The following is a 24,110-nucleotide window of genomic DNA, read 5'->3' on the forward strand; positions in this document are numbered from 1 at the left end:
GATACTGTTAATGGCATAGAAGAAACTGAGCTTTGAAACCCTGGTGATCAGGCAGTGGGAATGCTTTCCAAGTACCTGCATTTAAAAAATTCTTCTGGTTACTTGTCCTAAATCTTTTTCTTCTGCTTGAGCCTTCTGCCTTCTTACAAGCCTCATAAACTACTAGTAATTTCTTTCTTTCATTTCATAGAATCATAGAATCATAGAATTGGCTGGGTTGGAAGGGACCTCAGCGCTCATCAAGTCCAACGCTTGAACCACCGTTGCGGTTGCTAGACCATGGCACTGAGTGCCACATCCAGGCTCTTTGGAAAGATCTCCAGACACGGAGAATCCACTACTTCCCTGGGCAGCCCATTCCAATGCCTGATCACCCTCTCCAGAAAGAAATTCTTTCTAATCTCCAACCTAAACCTCCCCTGGCACAACTTGAGACCTTTTGTGCCCTCTTGTCTTGCTGAGAGTTGCCTGGGAAAAGAGCCCAATTCCCCCCTGGCTCCAACCTCCTTTCAGGGAGTTGGAGAGAGTGATGAGGTCTCCCCTGAGCCTCCTCTTCTCCAGCCTCAACACCCCCAGCTCCCTCAGCCCTTCCTCACAGGAATTCTGCTGGATCCCTTCACAGCCTCCTTGCTCTTCTCTGGACCTGCTCCAGCACCTCAAGCTCCTTCCTGAACTTCCTGAGGGGCCCAGAACTGGACACAGGACTCAAGCTGTGGCCTCACCAGGGATGAGCACAGGGGCAGTTTGTCATTACCTCCAGCTAGTGCAACCTACTACAGAGCACTTCCTTTGTGCCTTGTGTATCTAACTTACATGAAAATAAAATACTGAGCCCCCATTTTTCATTTCAGTTTACATTTTTTGAACTTTTCTAACCAACATCAGAAATTAAAAGAACAAAGAACATCCCCAAAGGTGTCTTGCTTGGCACTACCAGCTTACAGTGGCCAAGCCTTTTCCTACATTTAGTATTTTCCCTTCTTGCTCAAACATCAGGTTTAAGATCCACTGCACCAAAACTCCTCCCAGTATGAGACAAAGGCACATGCCCAAAGCATAAAAATAAACCACATCTAAAACTAAGGTCATGTTACAATGAAACACATTTTCAAATATGAAAGAAACATGTTTATTTGTACTTTCATGTGAAACTCTCCCATAATTTCCAACTGGGATGCATATGTTTTATTTTAACGTAATCTTAATCTTATCTTTATATGGATATATGTTTTATTTTACCAAAAACCCCACTGGAACAGAGCCATATATAGTGGAAACAGAGGAGAGAAGCTGAATTCCTGAATCTAGAAATTTCAAAGACTTCTACATACTTTTTCCAGCCTGTGCTATTGAGTGTCAGACATACAGTGAAGTAAGAGAAAGTTACCCTAACACTTATTCAATTTACATTACTGGAAAAAATGCAAAAAACCCCACAACCCACCCTATGGATGCTTCCCCTAGTTAATCCAGTGAAAAGAGAAAAGTCCTGTTTCTCCTTCTTGTAGATCTTAAGTATTTTATCACCAACAACATACTCTGGATGTCACTCAAGAGAGGAAGTCAAGGATTTGGCAAATACCCCAGAAAGAGTTAGGAGGTGCAAGTACTCATAAAGTTGAAGAGGCAGAAACCCTAAGTGTGAGAATGAATTTGTAAAGGAGAACAACACTTTTCTGAATAGTTAGAGACAGGACAGTGCACAAGTGAATAAACATACTTGTGTATTAAGTCACCCAAAATCCTAAATAACCAAACCATTTCAACCTATCTTCCTTAATAGTCATTACTGCATCCAGCAGCTTCAAGCATAGTAACTGGGTGCTTCCTCTGCAGTGATCCACAGAAGATAACAGATACCAAAAATCAGTTGTGATTGAGTTAATGAATTGAGCAGCTGGAGCATCTTACAGTAATTTTAGGTTGTTTGCATATAAAGAAATACAACACTCTATTGATTTATGATTTATTTTTTTTCCCTTTTTCATTGTTCCTGTTAAGGACTGACACAGCTGATACAGCTTTATTAAAAAGCATCATTTGTTCTACTGAATTTTAATAAAAATATTACCAGAAAACTGAAGGATGTAGGTTTCTTGTTGAAAACACAGAAAGTGTTAATTTCTTCACCCTGGAAAAGCTGAAAATCCTCTGAAAGAGAACTAACTCTTCCGGAGTTCTGCAACTGAGGTAAATTAAACATATTTTAAAAGAGCTGCTTGATGAAGGCAGCAATCTACATATCTCTTGGTTTTCAAAAAACTCCTGCTGAAACAGTAGGAAAACACTTTTCCTTTCATAGAAACTTTTAATGTCACTGATGGCAACAAGAACTGAACATTCTCAAGGAAAAGGTGAACCAACTGGTTTCATCACATGGGCTGATTTGTACTCTGCCGGAGCACTACCTAAGTATGTAATTTTTTTTCCAGCCATCTAGTTGGCAAAAATTTTTTTTTCCACCATTCCTTTAACAAAAAATAACCCAACTACACCCATCTTACTTCCTTGCTGATGATTTTGGAGTTCACTACTTTACACACTGGTTTTTAAGAAGGAATGATTAATAAGACCGATGAACATTCAATTTTATTCTGCTGTGCAATAAATCTTTTTTTCCTAACAAGAAATAGGAGAAAGAAAGGAATGGATACAGTTAGATAAAAGGTGGAATAGCTGTATTTTTCATTGCAGCCACGGGAAAATGGTTGGTACAAAAGTTTGTTAAGAACTGAGAGTCTAAACTTTTGCATATAAACCCAGGATGGCAAGAATGGTTCTAATTGAACTAAAGCTGCTGAAGGTTTTATTTTAAAAAAGCTCATGATTAACTCATTGAAACACTCCCCCTACTCCAAATTTTGTCTTCTTTTTAACAATTAGTACCATTCTTTGAATTGCAGCAACTTGCAAGTGCTTTATAAACAACCATCTGCCTTATTGTATCTTCTCTGCTTTTCACTGTTTATCAATTTAAAAATGTAAAACACATTTATCAACACATTTATCAACAATGTAACAAATTCCCATCTGGGTTTATGAGATGCTCATCATTTCTTTCAAGAATCATGCTAACAATAATTATGAAACTATCTCTGAACCTTTCGAGTACTGTCATGTTACTGTGATGAACCAACCTACTGCCAATTGCTGCCTACAAACTAGAAGAGTTCACTGAAGCACATCTGACATAATCGTTCCAGTAAAAAGTCTTCACAAACAGCAGATTTTGAAAGCAGATTTAGCATATGCAAATGAATATATTGCATGCAACAAAGATTGGTATTTAAATTTAAATTTCCTTAGGTACTATTAAGTAGTCTTCAATCGTTGTCTTCCGTCCGTCTATCTCACTCACCAAAAACATCAACACTGAAGAGGAACAGATTGTTAAAAGCTGAAATATTTCTAAAATTCTAAAGACAGTAAAATACAGGAGTCAGATTTTCATGTGCTGCCCCTCCTAGTATTTTCTTTCTGTTATCAAAGGCAATGGTTCAAAAAAAGGAGTGAAAGGACTGGAACCTTATGGAAATGTATTACTTACGGATTAAGAACTTCTACTAGAGAGAAATTCAATATCCTGTCCAATTTTTAGGTACTTTATATCATTTGCTTAGAGTCTTTCATGTCATGCTTCTGCTTCACACTTACCTATCACAAATTGAAAATAATCAAGTTAATGTGAAAAAACCTTGTAACCAATAAAGCCTGGATTCCTAAAAGAACTCCATTTGTAACTGACCCAGGTGTCCAAAAACTGATGTGTCATTTAGGCATTTTCTTGAATGAGTACCTTCCAAAGTGCCTATTCCATTTGGATTTTTCTTTAATAATAAATGAGATCACACTTTATTTAAAATATCTTGCCTAATATCCTTCTGCTCAGCTATCTATTTTTGCCCAATAGTACAACTCTAAGTACGTTTGTGACACTTACCTCACTGTAAAATTCTGCTTCTTCAGAAACCTTCTGCAACTTTCATTAGTAGACAGGGCATGACATGCACAGAAAGATCACTATCAAATGGCTTCCAAAGAAGGCCAACTAAATTAGGATTAACCACTTACAAAAATAATGGTGGGGGAAAATATTTCAATCAGATGCTTTCACTCTACCTTTGAAAGTTTATGTCTACTTGACATGGAGTTACAAAGAGTTTGATGGGTTCTCCGTAAAGATTTTTGCTGTCCCTGTGAGAGTTTACCCTGACTTGACTGTAATACAAGACCCTGAAAAAATTCAGTTTACAAATGCTCAACAGACACCTGTTAAGTATTTGGCATCTGATCTCTTTGAACAGAACCAACTCTTCAACAGACCCAGCCAAGCAAGAATCCCATGAAAACAAATGTCCACAAAGCTACATCATTATCAATGTACTTTGTCCTCTCAGTAAAACAATTTTTTCCATCCACTAGATGACTAAAAACAGACACATAACAGTAAGTACACAAACATTATTTTGCTTAATCCATGAAGAACAGCAAATTCTTTATTTTATTAAAGCCTTACTAGCCGGAGAATATCCAGAATGTTTAATGACAATCTGTCTGTGCAAAGAAACTGAAACTAGAGTGTAAGGATTTGTACTAATCATCTGCAAAATTTATTTGGAACTTGATCCTGCAGCCCTTATTCACAAGATCAGACCTATTGAGTTTATTCACATGAGATTCGGCTGCAAGATTGGACCTTAAGTACTATCAGGTGCACGTGCAGCCTATCATCAGATTTTGGGTTATTCATGTAAGAAGCCACCCTTTCAAATGCAGACTACTTAATGCTTCCTTCTTCATTAACTTACATGTCCTCTTCTGCTGCTCTATGCTTTCATTTGTGCTATGTAAATAGCTTCTTTCAGTCATCCAAACAAATAATGCTCTTTGCAACCAAGGAGGAAATTAGTAGCAGGTGAACGCTTATTTTTTAAATAATGTTGAGACCAAGCTGTTCTCTAACTTAAAGGAGATCTGGAAAAAAATAAATTTCCATTTTACTACTTAGCGTTCTTAATTATGGGCTGTCATTGTCATATTTCTGCATACTTTCTCCCCCCTCCCAAATACTGACCTTGATGTTTATTCTGCTTTATGATGAGCTGCACCTCAGACTGTGCACATACTTTAAAACAATTTATTTAGTGGGACAAGACTTCTCTGCTGATGTAAAATTAACTGTATCTTATCATATATGAAATATGGAAGGAATTTCTTGACTTAGGCATTCTGCTTCTTTGCTTTCCTTATCTGTTTCAGGTATTTTCTGGGGCTGTGGTGTGGCAACTCTAAAAAATAACCACAACTCTTCTGCTATTTGTTTATAGGCTTCTGCTGGTCAGGCAGGCTGCAGTTCAAAGCAGTGCTAGTCCTTTAACAGGCCCACAGCAGAGGCATTTATTTTACAGCTCACACCATAATGTACATATTTACGAAGGCCAATGGCATCCTGGGGTGCATTAGAAAGGGTGTGGTTAGTAGGTCAAGAGAGGTTCTCCTCCCCCTCTATTCTGCATTGGTGAGGCCGCACCTGGAGTATTGTGTCCAGTTCTGGGCCCCTCAGTTCAAGAAGGACAGGGAAGTGCTTGAAAGAGTCCAGCGCAGAGCTACTAAGATGATTAAGGGAGTGGAACATCTCCCTTATGAGGAAAGGCTGAGGGAGCTGGGTCTCTTTAGTTTGGAGAAAAGGAGACTGAGGGGTGACCTCATCAATGTTTTCAAATATGTAAGGAGTGAGTGTCAGGGAGATGGAGTTAGGCTCTTCTCAGTGGTGACCAGTGATAGGACAAGGGGTAATGGGTGTAAATTGGAGCACAGGAGGTTCAAGTTGAATATTCAAAAAAATTTTTTTCCTGTAAGGGTGACAGAGCCCTGGAACAGGCTGCCCAGGGGGGTCGTGGAGTCTCCTTCACTGGAGACATTCAAAACCCGCCTGGACACGTTCCTATGCGAAGTGCTCTAGGTGGCCCTGCTCTGGCAGGGGGGGTTGGACTAGATGATCTTTCGATGTCCCTTCCAACCCCTAGGATTCTGTGATTCTGTGAAATTCTATTTGGATTACTTAAAGAAATGGGCAGCCATGTAAACTCTCAGGACAGGTAAAAGTCACTTACTTCATTGGTATGGCACTCACAAAAATATGAAATGGTCTCCAAGTCATCACCAAGTTATAATTACACAGTTCCAGAGCTCTAAGAGACACACAGAGGGACAGACAGGATCTGCTTATTGATGCTAGGAGTGCTCTGGGTACTACAGGACCATGGAAGAAGAACATCAACATAATCTTTCTCATGCAAAAGCTCAATATCAGCACAAGGTTCATGGCTGGCAAAAGGCATGGTAAAATCCCAGCATCAGATTTTACTAGTATTGTCTTTATAATTCCAGCTAATTCCCATGTTATGATCAGGCAGAAGCTCAACCTCATTCTTGGCAATTTCAGTAGCTATAATATCAACAGAAAGTGCAGTGCAAACAATAAACACAGACATCTACTTAAAATGCAAGGAGACATATACCCTGTGAGTCTGGAGTTCAAGCCAGAATCCAAACCTCAGTATCTCCTGGCCAGGAAAAAAACCCAAAACCCATAAAACCAAAACCAACAGCAAAAAAAAACCCCCACAAACCAACAAGCAAACAAACAAAAAACTCAAAACCCTCAAGCTTGACCTGGAATGGTGTATCTGTAACAACTGAACTGTTGTCATGAAATTGTCCTCAATCACACTTGAAACTTGCACATGGATTAATCAGCAGTTAGAAGCAGCTGCAACACCACGTTCTCTGCACTTCTGTTGCCATTTTAATTTTTAAAAAGCGAATGGAGAGGCTCTCCACAAAATTCAATGCTGCAGTAGCAATGACTGAACCAGAATCGCAGAATTATGAACAGTTCATTAAATTGTCTATTAGGAGCACATATCAAGAGGCTGCAGAACAAATTGTGTGCCTGAAATAACAGATCAATGAATGAAGAATAAAGAGATCTAAGAAGTGGAGATGTTGACAAACCATTGTAATTTGTGAAGAATCAATTTCCATACAGCCAGAGTAATGGCAGAACATCACAGATTGTGTATTCATGACATGGATTACCAAATGAAAATTTATTAATGCTCCAAGAAAGAATGATGCTGTAATGGAAGACCAGGAAGTACATCCACTTCTTGAAATTACCAAAACACATTTAAAGCAGCCCACAACATGTATGTGCAGTAAAAAAATAGCCTTGAAGAGGACAGGTATATCCTTTAAAACTTAAAAAACCCTGCATACAGTGACTTAGCTAATACTGGAAATAGAGAACACATGAAACACTTTCCTCCAGTGACTCAAGCCTACCTACTTTATCATCTCAGTGTGTGTCCAGCTACACAACTGTTCACCCACAAATCCATTTTAGACAACTCCCAAAGACAAAGAATGATGTTTCGAAGCAAAAGCTGTATTATTTAAAATCTACATCAGTGACCCACCAATCACTGGCAGAAAAGGTTTTATCACATGAAGAAGTGCCAAATGTCTTGGCTGCCAGTGCCCCCTGTGTTCCTAGAGAGCTGCATTAACACTCATGGTGCCAAAAACACACAAAGCAGCATTTCTAAATTCATGGCTTGCTGGAAGAACTGTGTAGTATCAAGCAGTACCTAGCAGACAACAAACTTAATAACAGGTGGGGATTTTTTCTTCTAAAAATACAAAAAAACAACTTAGAACAGTTCACCGTGTCAGGTTCCTGACCTCAAACCCTCCATGCCTTTTACATTCCAGTACAGACAAAGTGCATTTCCAGAGATCACTAAAACCTGAACACAGAGAATGACTGCAACTAAGTCAACAGTTCACAGTCAAAAGTCACCCACCCCATGGGCATATCCTGTCTCCTGGTTAACCAAAAATCCCCAAAATTCACTCTACCACTATGGGCTGAATCTCTGGCACTCAGTGTTCAGAGGCACAGAGTGAAAAATTTAATGATGTTGCCAAACATGAGCAAGAAGCTGTGACAGCACAGAAGACCACGTGGAGACGTTCTCATCTTTGTAGTTGTTTCACATCCAACTCATTTATTTGGAAAATGGGGATATTTGAGCAATATAGGCACAGGCGAAGGTCCGTGCACTCAGAGCACGGTGCCAAGCTGTTTCCTGATGGAAGAGAGGGAAGAGAGGGAAGAGAGGGAAGAGAGGGAAGAGAGGGAAGAGAGGGAAGAGAGGGAAGAGAGGGAAGAGAGGGAAGAGAGGGAAGAGAGGAAGAGAGGGAAGAGAGGGAAGAGAGGGAAGAGAGGGAAGAGAGGGAAGAGAGGGAAGAGAGGGAAGAGAGGGAAGAGAGGGAAGAGAGGGAAGAAAGGGAAGAAAGGGAAGAAAGGGAAGAAAGGGAAGAAAGGGAAGAAAGGGAAGAAAGACCAAGTAACAGATAATGCAACAGACTGGGCAGCAGCACATTGCCTTTTTGAAGCACATTGCATTTTTGAAGAAAGGATTTGGTGACAAACAGCAGCTCCCACTGTCACCTCCCCTGCCACAGTTCTTGCAGGAATGAGAAGGAGATAAAAACCAAAGTTCTTCAATCCCCAGGAACAAAGCTCTGGCAGGACAAAGCAGTGCTCCAGAGCTGGGCAGCTCCAGCACAGTCAGCAGAAAGCTCAGGCTGATCCCTGATGGAAACAAGAGGGGATGAGTGAAAAAGAGCACTGGAGCATCACTTGGCAGAGGTTAAGGACACACAGAATGATATTCCTGCTCATCACGATGGTCTCTGGACTCTGCTGGGCACTCCCTTCTTGAGCTTGCATGCTCAGTGCCTACAGAAATTCCCAGAATATTGCTGCTATACCTAGAAAAGGCTAAGTAATAAGGCTTTTGCCTTATACAGCTTTTGCAAATGCACTCTGAGCAGCACAAGAAGCTGTAAGAAAGCATTTCTTGAAGTACTTAAGTAAATACTTATTCATCCATCCAAGAAACTTGACCAAAATGCTTTACACTGCTTACTTTGCAGCAATGCTGTCATTTCAGACATTTTAGTTTTCTTTTACTCTAGTACACAAAAGTACTGGCTGGAGGCTCAGAAGGAGCTGGAAGGAGGCAGAGCTGGGGCAGCCAACCCCAAGTGACCAAAAGGGCATCCATGCCATATAGTGTCATACTCATCAGTAAAAGCTGCTAGAAAGGAGGAAAAAGGGGGGATGCTCAAGAGTTATCTTCCCCTCAGGCACTTTATCTTCCCAAGTCACCATTAAGCATGAAGAAAAGCCCTGCTTTTCTGGAGATGGCTAAACACCTGCCTGGTGATGTAAGGCAGTGAATTAATTCCTTATTTTGCTTTACTTTGCATGTACAGTTTTTGCTTTGCCTATTAAACTGTATCTCAGCCTACAAATTTTCTCATTTTTGCCTTTCTGAGTCTTTACCCCCACCTTACAGCAGGGAGCTTGGGGGGCTTGAACTGCCCTCTGGGGTTAAACCATGATAGCAAAGTTTAAAATGCCAAAACATGCACAATCAAATGTATCTTTGAGTAGTCTGGATTACAGTAACAAAGTGAAGAATAAATATTCTTAATCCTTACTAAAACAATAACACTAATGAAAGCAGACGAGCCATGAGGCAAAAGCACTTCTTGAATGGCTTGCCATGATGATTCAAAGAGAAAACACGTGCCATGTTATATTGTCTTATATAACATATATCTTATATGTTATATAAAGGTCTAGTTTATATGTTACTTAAAGGTCTTAACAAAAAAGACCTTTAAAAGACAGAACTGTGCAACCCCCTCCCTCCATGGACCTCCAAAAGTCACTGGGACACGAGCAACACTACTACCTAGAGGTAAGCCTGGTTTTGATGCTGCGCGGGGGAAGTGGTGATGGTGCAAGGAAGACCTCATCACACACTGAGCTGCACTCAGATCAGCTGCCTTTTTTCTCAAGTCAATGGTTTGACTCCCAAAGCATTGCAAAAGGCATCATTCTGAGATTAAAGTTGTTTTCACATAAAAAAAGGAGAGATACCGTAAGTTGCTTTGACACCTACTACATGTCTACAACAGTCCTAGAGAAAGCCTGGGAAGAACTAATTTTATTAAAATATCTAATACACCAATATTTAACCATCAGATCTCTATTTAATCAGTCCAGTGGCTTCTGATGTCTCCCAGTAACATGAGAAAAACAGATGCATTTCCCTTCATACAGAAAGTAAAATGCCACGGTTTTGTGGGCAGTGTTTCACCTCACAGAGAAGGAAGTTGAAAAAAACACTGGCCTGTGTAATATTCTCCCAAATGTGTAATCTAGCTGGTATCCTACTTTGAACACACACTAAAGTCAAACCATGGTCTGTCTCAAGCTATGCAGAAAAAACCTGAAATCCCTGTTAGAGCACTGGCACTCAACAAATCCTTAAACACCATTTATTAACATGCTGCAGCTTCTCTAAATGCTTTATTAACCTACAGAAAAGCATCACTTCTACGGAGAAGCACAGGAAGGGACACAGCAGAGCAATCCATATGCACACAGGCACATACACACAGAATTTATGTACAGAATTCATGTACCTCTCCAAGAGCTTCGTATCGCTTTTGGTTCCATCTATGCAAATCCTCACGGTAATTGAAAACAAATGGCTCACCAGTTTTTATGTGTCTTAACTGCCCCTCTGTAAAAGAAACAAAACCATTACACGTTAATATGCTCTTTCATTAAAAGTCAGGCAGGTGTAATTGCTGAGAATTTTAAAGGAAGTCTACATCTAAAAAGCTGAGCTGCTATGGATGCCTTCTCGTTTCTGGTTATGGTTATTTTGGAGGGAAAACTGTAAAAAAAAGCACATTTTCTGTGAATGGTACAAACTGCTAGCTAAATCTACTAAACACAAGGGATGGTAGTGATATCACCTGCAGATAGCAAATGGAAAACTGCTCTGCAAGAAATTTGTGTCCCAACTGCTAGGGATAAACAGTGAACTGGAAACTTTTAGTAGTTAATATATGATCAGCAGTGTCAATGAGATGATCAAACCATAGCTACAAATTCCTAATTGCAAACTCAACTGCACTTTATCAAGAAATATAAGTACAACATGGGCTGGAAGGAAAGGAAACATTTATTTTCACGATTAACAATATCATAAATTAATTTGGAGAAATGTGCACGGATGAGGTGAACATCTTTACTCCTAAGCACGGCACAACTAAGAGTTCTGAGAGTCTAACAGTAGAAGAAAGCAAAATGCTCCAACAGAGAGAAAAAAAAAAAAGCTACTCTTAGATTCCACTGTAACTTTCTGCAGCTGGCCACGCTTATTTCAAATTTTAGTAACATATCCAATTAAAGAGGAAGACATCAACTGAGTAATATTATAATAAGAATTATATTAATAACAACAATAATAAATAATAATGGAGGCCAACATACAGCAAACTTGAGAAAACATGTATTTTATCAGTAATATTTCACTTTATTAAGTAAAATGTTGGTTACAATCTCAGAGCACCACCAAAGTGCAGCAAAGCAGAGAAACATTAAAAACAGGGTATGTACAAGCATCTCTTTTGAAAGCTGAAATGCCTACATGATGAAGGTAAGGTTTCTTAGCAAAATTTTTCCTCTTGAATAGTAAGAAACTGCTAACTTAGTTCACACCTTTTCAGGACCTTTACAAGTCGATTCTCGATGCTTTAGATAAAATATTTAAGATCTTGTATCTCTTATAGTTATACTTATCTACTTATTTGATTTTTTTTTTCCAGACCTGTCTTATCTCGTGTAACAGACAGCAGGGAAATATTTCTACCCAACTTTGTATTCCTGTCTCAGGTCCAAATACCCTTCATCTCACATTTTCGCTGTAACTCTGGCTTTAATGTTCATTCTAGTTATTCTTCAAGTACATTATTAAATATTAAATGAAGTTACACTCTCCACAAGTAAAGTGAGGGAAATAACTGGCATATTTCTCCTGTGGCTTTCAGGAACCCTCTTCTTCTTCAGAGTCCTTAGATCTGATAAAAATCTTCCTTTTCCATCATAAAAAGAAGCCTGACTATGACATAAGAGTACATAATGAAACATTTGAATTAAATGAAGAATAGCAAAATTAAGACCTTTTTGCTTTGCTGACCAGTAGCATATTTAATATGTTTTGCTGCATTCTGTGGAAGCCACTCAGGCTGTGAGCTTAGTTATGGAATATTCAACAATATCAATCTAAAACATCACTCCCCAAAATTCAAATTTCAGCCCTTTTTATCAACCACATATGAACCATTAACTCTGAAGTCAGTAAGGAAGACCGTAGACACTGTGCAGATCTAAAAATAAGGAGCTGAAAAGTGACAGAGCTGAACCCCTCCCATCAAAGACAGAGCATCACTTTCATGACACTTTCAGTCTCTAAGTACCTTCCTGTGAAAGCCATCAGGGTATTAAAAAGCTAAGTGTTGCATAAATGACTATCATTTAAAGGAAAGCTCTTTTTTTCTTTAAAAGTGGAAGATGTAAGACAGGCAGATTTAGAAACTAAAGTTCCTCTGTTCACAGAACAGGCACTGCAAAGTAGCAGCATTGTAAACGGCCCCATTTGTCCTACAGGTTTCAAACAATCTTGAAAAGAGCCATTTCCCAGAGTCTGGTATTACTTTACTCAGAGGCTTATTTCTCAGCTGGATTTTAAAATGTATGCACTGGAAATTACAAATACCACTAACTCATCTAACACACACAGACAGCTAGCTGGAAGGACTTGAAGTCATCACACTTGGACTGTGACCCACACCAGGAGAGTAAGAGACAGTCTATGGCACTGAGCATCACTCCATCAACATAAATAGGTGTTTTCCTACTCAGATCAATGAAATAACTGGGATAGATTATTAGCTGAATAACAGCTTCTCTTTATCCATGAAAATGGACCAGTAAGTAAAATGGTTCTTAAAGGAGTGACCACTTTTTATTTTTGGTTTTTTAATGCCAGTGTTACAGAAATTCTTGTCAGATTTTTTGGATCAACAATTCTGTAACAGAAAACAAGAGGTATGCACAGCACAAACCTACAGTATTGTAACAAATGAGGGGGGTTTTTTTGACAATTAGCTACATTTACAAGTCCATTATCAATAACACTTAAAATTTTATTATTGACAGAAAAGTATAAAATTCTAATACACATTTATAAGGTGTAATAATGTTCTGATAGCCTCTCCATATTATTCAAAGTGTAGCCTTTACAGACACTTGACTTACTTTCATTGAAAACATACTCAAATCCTTCCAGAGTATCAGGAAATTCAAGTGGTGGCTCATCTTTTTTCATTAGCTCATCCAAGTCTATTCTAGACAATAAATCTATAAAAGGAAAAGAAAAATTACGTAAGGCAAGCCACGTCTATTTTATTTCACTATTAACACTCACAAAATGTGTTTGTTCAGATCTGCAGATCTTAAGGGCAGAAGGACATCCTACACATTCCTAAACATAGGACTTTGTTAGTGGAAATCTCATTCCAGATTCAAAAGCTGGGCCTCACTGCCAGCCTATCTTCTTTTTATTTATTTACTTATCTATCTGTCTCTAATGTTCAAGAATAAAATGTGCAGGGACAGGGAAGCCACCAGTGATTTGTTTCAGTGGTTCATTACCCTCAAGGTTAGAAATACCTCTTTGGTTTGCATCATGGTTTAATACCCAAATAGACTGAGTTATCTGAGCCCTCCTCTCAACAACTATCCTTAAAATAACCCCCAGGGTAGAGAAGATTGTCATCTATCTTATAGTCAGAGATGACAAACACATCCTTTTCTAAGATGGTATATCCTAGTACAGCCTGCATTCAATAATGCAAGTACACTAAAATAAGTTCAGTCTGCATTCTTCACTCTAGATTTAAGGATTGACATTTAACCAGAGGCAAGCATATAGGGATACTTTTTGCTTACAACTACCTACTGAAATATTAATATGTACACAGACAATAATATAAAAATATCTGTCCCCTTTGCCCTTGACTCACACAACCTGATGCTATCCTGTTCTCTGATTACTAATAAAATCAAGAAATGATCCAACAGGATTCCATGAAATATACTATCCTACAATCTCATAAATGAATCTGAAGACCACACATACATTCAGTTTAGGAGTGCTACACTGACTTTTCACTATTATTGTTCCATAAATTAAGTTAACCACATATTATCAAGGAAATCCATTAAGTATTCTCTGTCAAGATGGTTTATTACCTTTACCTTGTAGCTCAGAGAAAAGAAAACAGTTTGAAAAGACTCATTTTTCTTTCAACTTCCTTACTGTGACATAACTACACTTCCATCCTTTAATATTAAAAAAAAAATCTATTTCAATAGGTTTCGTATCATTCTTTTAGCTTAGTCTTTTCACCAGTGACAAAACCTACATTAACTGAGCTCAGTAATTGCACATTAATCCTTTGATATTTCTAACCATTTAGACATATTGAAAACTAGCTGCAAGACTCTTGACCATTTCTTGGCCCGCTCTTTTTCAACTCTTTGGTTTCCAATGACATATTTACTCCACTGTCCATTATCATCATCAGCTCCTTCTTCTCTAAGTGATTTCACTTGCTAGGTCTGGAGGACCAAAGGCTATCTTGTATGACTGCTGAAATTCAACATCTCTCCAACCTCTACCACAGCACATGAGCATTTCTGTGGTGTCTAAATAGCCACACAGCACTGGATAATGACTGGCAAGACTTCAAAATGTGGCTTTCCCAACAAGACCTCACTTCTGCTTCCAATCTGTTTAACAGCAATCTCCATGGCATTCAATTCACACAAACAACCATTTGCTGGTTCCTCTGCATTGTCCTCTGAAAGTCCTGGGGGAACTGATTTGGTCCTCAAATAAATCATAGGAGAAAGAAAAGAACTTTGCCAAAAAAGTTGCTCACAAAAGGATGTAAAAACCATGGCATTTCTCCCTACATCAAGGTACAAAACAGTCTTTAGCATCTCTTTCTCTCCTTGGTGAAGAAAAACTCCAGTCCCACCTATCTGGAAATGTGTTTACACAGAAGTGACAGTTACTTTATCATAATATATCCATCTCCTGAGTATCAAGGGCAATACTGCATGAACTACACTAAACTTGCCTGCAGAATTTACAGTTTGTCATGATTTACAGCTTGCATCAGAGTCACTCTGGGAGACTGCAACTGGACTGCTCCAGCCACCAACTTGGCCACATTCTTCCCGTGCCATCTTTCAAGATTAAATTAGCTAGAGCATTCTTAAAACTTCAAGATTCTCTAAAAATCTGATCCACCATTTTGCTTAATATCTTGGACTCTCTAACTCACTCTCTCACTAGTTCAAGATAACCCAAAACTGAGTGAAGTGCAGGACACCTTCCATGGCTCACTGGGAGTTCTCTAGATTTCATGAAGAAAACAACAACCCCACAGAAAGTTACCACTACATGGAATACTTCTTGGACACTAATTCTGAATGAAGATCAAATGAATGCCAAGTACGAAAATGAAGTTTTACTTTTCCAAACATGAGGTATAATTTATTAAAAATACAATAAACTAACACAACTTGGACAAGATTTAAAAAAACCCACAATGTAGGTTTTCACCAAATATTTCACAAATACAGAGTTATAACTATAGAAACACCATCTATCATCCCTGTGTACTAGAACATTTAATGCTACTTCGGTAGAAATCAAATGTTTACACTGGAATTGCATGGCATATTCTTTTTTCTCATTTGAAAGACAATTTAGACAGTCACACTACAAACACTATGTTTGATTAGCTTACTTGTAAGTCAAGGCAATTCCATGTAATTTCATTACAGGAAAAAGCTACCTGAAAGGTGTTGTCTTATTTAGTTTATTTTTTCCTCTGCTTTGGCCCATTTGTTTTTAAAACCATAGAACCCAGAACCAAAACCACAGAAACCAGAGAACTTTTAAAAATCAACACAGAAATCTATGTCCTGAAAATGTTTTCCCTGATAACATTCTAATCAAAGGGATTTCTGAAAGCTGTAATATGGTGGCATAATTATAAAACATAAGTGGCATAAGAATTAACTAGTAACTCCCACAAACTAAGAACACATAAGCACCAGTCAGCTTTCTTGAAGGATAATTAGGAAAATTAAAAACAAAAAAGAAAGTGGATATCTTATTCTGTTACTCCTTACCAGAAATAGTGTTTTTTTTTCTGTCATCTTACAGAAGCACTGATAATGGACACACCATTAGACAAAAAGCATTAGAACAGATGGTCTAATAGTGTCTTTAAGTATTGCAGTTCCCAGAATCTAATGCCTAGCTACATCAAACTATTTTTCTTCCCTTAATAATTGTTCCTGAAACATCAATATATGTAAAAATAAGGCAAAAGGACTCATACCTTTTAATGCAGTAGTCTTCTCTTTTTCATCTGGGCCTCCTTGCTGGAGTTGAGCCATCATTGCCCGAACTGTCAACAGATTTAAAATACTGAGGTGAAAGTACATTAATCTTCAAAGCACAATCTGAAAACCAACAAGAATTGGAAGTTAAAAATTTACAGACTTCAGCTGATTTCATTTGCTACTGCTTACATCACAAAAACCAGAAGTTGTTCCAAAGGCAAAAATTTTCCTGAGCATTATAAACACCAAGGATATGTAAGGTAAAATTAAAATTTACATTTTCCTCTCCTTCAAAACTTATACTGGGCACTCTAAAGTTTCATCACACTGTCCTAGATTAGATGTTTTACAAGGAAGTGCAAGACTCCAGCATAATGTCTGGTCAAAGATTCAAGCTCATAAGAAGGAACACAAACTTCTCCCTAATCCTTAATGGCCACCTGTCTAATCAATACTTCTTTTTGTGACTCTTATGCAACATCAGTAAATGGTAAACCCTTTGGAGAAGAACCACACTTGTAAGTCCCAAGTAAAAGATCCAAGAAAAACAAAACATAATCAACGTAACTTCCACAATCCTCAAAGAGTTTCTCCATCACTTAAGTCCACGTTATGGTTCTTACTGTACAGTACAGTCTTGTTTCAGCAAAACTACAAGGAGTACACTGAAATGTATAGTCAATGTCCAGCTACAAAACAAACCTCAGTCTACTCAAGGTGAGAATTTACATGCAAGATGTATAACTAAATTTCTCCTGCACAGAAGGCAATCCAGACATTCAAATCTGCAATCTCTTTCATCTTGAATCTGACACCAAGGAAGCGAATTCCACATTACAATCACTGCTTCTTCCTTCTCAATAAAAAGATGTCTGTGCATTGAGTTCCTTTTCCCTTCATCTTTTTGTTTTCTTCTCTTTATTTTATCTGTCAGTCATCACCAATTTGCTTTATTCTTCTTCCCAATGCACTTTATCGTGGATGAGTTTGCATTAACTGTACCTCTGTAACAATTTGTAACTTTCAAACAAAGAGTAATAGGATTCACCGACTGCACTAATGGCTCCCTAACACTCACACCTGTAAGAAATAACCCCAAAATGGCTTATTTTAAGTAAGAGTCATTCCCTGTACCAGGAGCAGAAAAGTTTAAAAGTAAACCAAGTTTTATAAAGACTGTCCTTCTACTGTCTTGAGAAACAGCCTATTACATGAAACACTTTCTTGTAGATTAAGGCAAAATATGACAATTTAAGCGGGTGATTGTTACTAACTAAGGAGAGGGTTTGGGGTCTGAATGTTATTTCTTTGTTTACATTAGCTTTCAAGCAAGTCCAATACTCCACTCTACAGGTTACCTTGACACCCTCCTTTGCAGAGGCTGTTTAGATTAGGCTGAACTAACAAAAGTCTTTTAAAGGCACAAGTCCACCAGGAAATCTCTGCTCAGATGATTTACTTTTTAAATCACAACACAACTCATTATGATTCAGTCAAAATGTGCACCATTTGGTCAACACTTTAACACTCATAACAAAAAGTGATCAGTAACACTAGCAGCAAAACCACACAGACATTTTTGGTATTTTCTAGGATATAACTTATTTAATGTAAATGCTGAAGTGACTCAAATGTTGATTTACACACTGGATGGAATTAGAGACCTTTCCCAGATGCCTCCAAGTTGTCTAGTGACACAAGATCACCAAATACAAAATCTTGTTCCTCATCAGTTTGTACATTTGCAGCACAAAACTAGGTACATCCTTGTAAATCATGTTCTAAAGAAACTAATCCATTCAAGTCACAGCTATTTCAAGTGCTGGAAAATGACAGTGGTAGCATTTTGTGGTAGCCCACATGGAAATTATTCTAGTTGTACAAATTGGGTAACCCTCCCTAGAGAAGATTTGAAAATTCATGATTAGGTATAAGTTAATGAAGTTACAAAGTACATACAGGTGCTCAGACACTTACTGTTACTTAGGGGAAGAAACATAAAACTTATATGAAAAGGTTTACCTTGGTAAACTACATTTCTAACCCTAATCAGATAAATCAACTCAGTTGCCAAGAATCCCTGGCATCCTTGCTTCTCCTATGGACACCATTCCTGTTCCTTTAACAGATGAAGACCCTACCAACACAGAGTAGGTAACAGTTTGCTTGCCAAGCTGGAAGCACCATAATAAATAAACAAAAAAAATCTGAATTTAGCTCTGAGAGACACTATTTCCAGTTCTTTCTGACAAAGTAAAAAAACCTGTTACAGCAGCCACTGGAGGGAGGACTTGATATTAGAATGAGGATGAAACAAGCACACAGTATTTTATGCATTGTTTGTGTGAACACAGCATTTTGTTGAATCCTTCACAGATATTTGTTTAAGTGACAAACGGAAGAAATTAGACAAGAGGGTTGGATTTCTGTTCCTTGACAGACAGATGTCGAATCAACTACAGAGTGACAATGCAGAAATGAACACTGGGAAAATTATAAAGCTCTCTGAATGCCTCCTAGTAGACAAGTGCAGGATTTGGACTTTATTCTACGCATCAGTTTCAAGCCTCAGTAAACTTCATCTGCATAATATCATCAACTTTCTGGTAATAAACACATTATTTTAAATTAATTATCATGTGCAATTACTTAGATGATTTTTCTAAAAGCATCCTTTCTCTGGTCTTTTGCACTAGCTACAGCAAGCCTACTTCCTAAACAAGTTACTATTACAGCTGACAATTTACAGGAAATAAGTTTAAAGACAAGAGAATGTATATTTATTTGTATGTACCTTGCTTTCCCACGCAAACCTAAGATATTCTATGACAGAAGATCATATGCTTATTCTGTGTCTCTTCAGCTCAATTCCCAGCAATGCCTAGAAAAACATCACAGCAGGAATATTCTGGTTTCATGACATCACATGAGACCAGGCTGAATTTTCATCATACCCCTACTAATGCAATAACAAAACTGAAAGATTGACTAACTAATGGTCACTAATTTAAAAAAACAACCAAACAAACAACAAAAAAACCAAACATCCAAACAAGAAAAAAAACCAACCAAACAAAAAAAAACCCCAAACCAACCAAATGAAGCAAGCATACACACACACAAAAAAAGCCAAAAAGAAACAATTGAAAAAACAAACAAATTTGGGATCCCCCCCCAGGGATGCTGAGGGAACTGGCAGATGTCATTGCTGGGCTGCTCTCCATCATCTTTGGGAAGTTGCTGGGAACACAAGAGGTGGCTGAGGACTGGAGGAAAGCAAATGTCACTCCAGTCTTCAAGGAAGGCAAGAAAGAGGACCTGGGTAACTACAGACTGATGGAACAACTCCTTCTTGGTGCTGTCTCCAGGCACAGCAAGGACAAGAGGCTCATCAAGAGCAGTCAAGGTGGCTTTGCTAAGGGGGAGTCATGGCTGAGTCACCTGAGAGCCTGTGAGGATGTAACCAGAGCAGTGGACAGAGTTTATCTTGATTTCAGGAAGGCATTTGACAGCATCTCCCACAGCATCCTGAGAGCTAAGCTGCAGCAGTGTGTCCTGGATGGTCAGGCAGGGAGGTGGATGGGAGCTGGATGAAGGACAGAGCCAGAGAGGGGCAGTCAAGGGGATGGAGTCCAGTTGGAAGTCTGTTTCCAGTGCAGTCCCCCAAGGGTAAGTACTGGGACCAGTCCTATTCACTAGAGTTATTGATGAGCTGGATGAGGGAGCAGAGTGATGAGTTTGCTGCTGAGACAAAGCTGGGAGCAGTGTCTGACACCCCAGGAGGCTGAGCTGCCATCCAGAGGGACCTGGACAGGCTGGAGAGTTGGGCAGGGAGAAATTTCATGAACTACAAGAAGGGCAACAAGTGGAGAGAGAGTCTGAGATCTGGGAAAGAGCAACCCCAGGTACCAGGACAGGCTGGGGACTGAGCTGAACAACTCAGCTGCTCATGAACAACTGCTAATGAACTACAAGAAAACCATGCAAAAACTTCACATAATATAATGTAATATAATATAATATAATGTAATATAATATAATATAATATAATATAATATAATATAATATAATATAATGGGTCTGACTTCAAATGGACAAGTACTGAGAAATAAACACTGCCAGCAGCACTGGTGCTTCAGGCACAGACCTCCAAAACTGAAAAGGAAAATGATGGAGAGTGGTAGAGTGATGCCAGCACCACCTCTCCCAGCACTCCGGGTGCATCCCATCAGGGCCCATGCTGTACATTCAATTTGCATCAATAGGGACAGGCAGTGGGAGAGCAGCAGAGGTCAAAGGGCCCTGGGGGTGCTGGTGGATGGAAGGATGCCCGTGAGCCAACACTGTGTCCTGGTGGCCAAGAAGCCCAATGGCACCTGGGGAGCATTAGGAGGGGGTGGTCAGGAGGTCCAGAGAGGTTCTGCTCCCCCTCTGCTCTGCCCTAGGGAGGCCACATCTGGAATATTGTGTCCAGTTCTAGGCCTTCCAGTTCCAGAAGGACAGGGAATTAATTGCTGGAGAGAATCCAGAGCAGAGTGACCAAGAGGATGGAGTGGAACATCTCGTGGTGAGGAGAGGCTGAGGAGCTGGGGCTCTGCAGCTTGGAGAGGAGGAGAATGAGGGGGGAGCTCAGCAATGGTGATAAATACATAAAGGGAGAGAGCCAGGAGGATGGAGCCAGGACGTGCAGTGACAGGACAAGAGGCAGTGAGTGCAAGCTGGAGCACAGGAGCTTCTGCAGAAATGTAAGGAAAAGATTTTACACTGTGAGGGTGAGGGAGCCCTGCCCCAGGCTGCCCAGGGAGGTTGTGGAGTCTCCTTCCCTGGAGACATTCAAAACCCACCTGGATGTGTTCCTGTGTCACCTGCTGGAGGTGACCCTGCTCTGGCAGGGAGCTTGGTTTCAATTGTCTTTTGAGGTCCCTTCCACCTCCTGACTTTCTATGGTTCTATGATTGTATGAAACAAACAAAGGAAAAAAAACACAATGGAAAACCAAAGCAAACAAAACAAAACAAATAAAACCAAACCAACAAATCAAACCACAACAAAGTCCAACATACTTTGCACACTGAAGGTAATACACATCCATATTTCATGCTCTTGTTTGTAAAGTGGTATTGTAAGTTTGGAACACCAAGTTTGTGATTGTGTAGCATTGCTAGTCTTTAAATCAAACTAATACCATATTACATATTTCCTCAAATATACACATACATACCATTGCTAGACTTCAATTATTCTTCATGGTGTAAATGAATCTAGAAGTGTGGTAAAGAAATGTAACATATCATTTTGTTCTACATTAGCAATATCTGAAATTCAGTCAATGCTTACAAATAAAAGGCTAGAAGTAACTTAGCATTAATGCAAAGCAAGTGCAACATAAGGAAAAGTCTCATGTATTTTCCACAGCACATGTCCATCAAATTCATCAGGACATGAGCTGACCAGGAGTATTCAGTATGGTTCTTTGTATTGCACTGCTTTGATTTTCACAACAGCATGTAGTGACAGGACATAGGGTAATGGTTTAAAACTAGAAGAGGGGAGATTTAGGTTAAGACATTAGGGAGAAATTCTTTAGTGCTGAGCCCCTGGGTGCCCAGGTTGCCCCCAGAAGCTGTGGCTGCCCCATCCCTGGCAGTGCTGAAGGTTGGATGGGGCTTGGAGCACCCTGGGCTGGGGGAGGGGTCCCTGGATTGTCCAGGTGGGACTGGATAAGCTTTAAGGTCCCCTCCAACCCAAACCCTTCCATGATTTCTTGCTGATTAAGTGGAGGAGCATTAATTATGGTTGCCTCATCCCTGGAAGCTTTCATGGACACCTTGGATGGAGCTTGGAGCACCCTGGGTTGGGGGAGGGGTCCCTGAGCATGACAGGAGGGTTGGAACCAGATGATCCTTAAAGTCCCTTCCAATCCAACCATTCCATGTTTCTTTGATTAGAACACTGTTGAATTAAGAGCTACATCCTCTGTAAACTGACATCCAAAGCCAGCTAGGGACAACTATGAGCCAGATTTCTGCAGTGTGGCTGATGACTATTACCAAGTTTTTCTTCAAAGAGGTGACATTTTGGCTCTAGTCTCTTCTCTGTACTGCCTGAACAAAACAAGAAATACAGACTTCAACCTCAGCAGGATTTTCTGTCTAATTAGATGCGATGCATTCCTGGTTTTGGGACACCAGAGATGACATCAGTAACAACTGCTTGGATTAAGGTTGTACTTGCAAGACCCCATTTTCAGCTCCTTACAGGTTTGCTAAACTTCAGCTCTGAAAGTCAACGATTTCTAGTCTGCTTTAGAAAAAATGGTTTTGAAAAAGTTCAGCTAAAATGCCTACATCTTCTATAAAAAGGTTCAGAGACAGCATCTTCTACTGAGTTCTGATGATGTTAATGAGCAGCTACAGCATCTCCAGGTTGCAGAAATAAGAAATTTATTCAGAGGAACTGCTTTGCAGTGTGGTGTGTCTCTCTTGCCCTTAAAGCCTGACCACATCCACCCAAAGTAAAAAATCTATATTTGCAATTTTTGCATTTAATATAGAGTTACTAAGACTTACCAGAATTCCCAGAAAATTTACCTTTGCCTAGAGCATGCTCTGCACAGCTGCAAAAAGCCAAGGGAAAGATGCACAGGAAGGGAGTAATAAATGCTAGAAGAGCAGGATCTTACCACTAGAATACAAAAAAATTGGCAAGGATCCCAAAGTCCCTGAATCTAAGTACATCTTCACATCCTACCAAGCTATTAGAACCTCCTGATAAAGTACACAACAGCCAATAATAAGGCTGATTTATTTGCACAGCAGCTACTTTCCAGTGTTATTTACCCCATAAGCTCAAAAAGCAAAGGACTACAAGCTCTATGCATTAGTGTCCCAACCATGTCAGCAACTCAGTTGTTTGCACAAGGCAAAGTCAACAACTCCAGACGATGGAATTATTTCAGTTTGATTTTCTCAAAATGCTGGAAATGACCTTCCTAAAAATATATGTGGAAACCTGATAAAATAAACATGTCAGAATAACACAAAAAGAGTCAGCACGACCTCAACACGGTCTCTGGGACTTTTACAACACGGTGGCATTATCAACCAAATGTGAGTTTCAAAAATTATCATCAGGACTTCTGTTTCAGCAGCAGCTTTGGAGACATGTAATGGGTTTTTTTCTGGGATGCAGTTACATTTTTTCATAGCACCTTGTATGGGGCTGTGTGTTGGATTTGTGCTGAAAACAGTGCTAAAGACACAGGGATGTTTTGGTTACTGCTGAACATGCCACCCTAGCAGTGAGCAGGCTGGGTGTGCACTAGGATTTGGGAAGGGGGCACAGCTGGGACAGATGACCCCAGGTGATCAGAGGATCAGGAGCACCTTCCCTGTTAAACTGGGGTTGTTCAGCCTGGAGAAGAGGAGGCTCCCAGGGGAGCTCAGAGCAACCTTCCAATATCTGAAGGGGCTCCAAGAAAGCTGGGGGAGGGCTTTGGACACGGGGGGGTAGGGAGAGGACAAGGGAAATGGGTTAAAATGGGAGAGGGGAGATTGAGGTTGGACATGAGGAAGAAATTCTTTGGGGTGAGGGTGCTGAGCCCCAGGTTGCCCCCAGAAGCTGTGGCTGCCCCATCCCTGGCAGTGTTGAAGGTTGGATGGGGCTTGGAGCACCCTGGGCTGGGAGA

The 24,110-nt window shown here is 39.6% G+C and overlaps 1 protein-coding gene across 1 annotated transcript in view; it reads right to left on the reverse strand.

Annotated features, from left to right (window-relative positions):
- FAM172A (family with sequence similarity 172 member A) overlaps window positions 1-24,110 on the reverse strand; it is a 204,094-nt gene that overhangs the window by 159,578 nt on the left and 20,406 nt on the right. Inside the window, exons 3-5 of the mRNA XM_030467632.1 lie at window positions 16,420-16,488; window positions 13,256-13,357; window positions 10,570-10,670 (exon numbers count right to left, since the gene is read on the reverse strand). Coding sequence (XP_030323492.1) covers window positions 10,570-10,670; window positions 13,256-13,357; window positions 16,420-16,480 — 264 coding nt within the window. The 5' untranslated portion in view covers window positions 16,481-16,488. The remainder of the gene's footprint in view (window positions 1-10,569; window positions 10,671-13,255; window positions 13,358-16,419; window positions 16,489-24,110) is intronic.

The sequence above is a fragment of the Calypte anna genome, chromosome Z (genome assembly GCF_003957555.1).
Source record: "Calypte anna isolate BGI_N300 chromosome Z, bCalAnn1_v1.p, whole genome shotgun sequence".
NCBI classification, from domain to species: domain Eukaryota; kingdom Metazoa; phylum Chordata; class Aves; order Apodiformes; family Trochilidae; genus Calypte; species Calypte anna.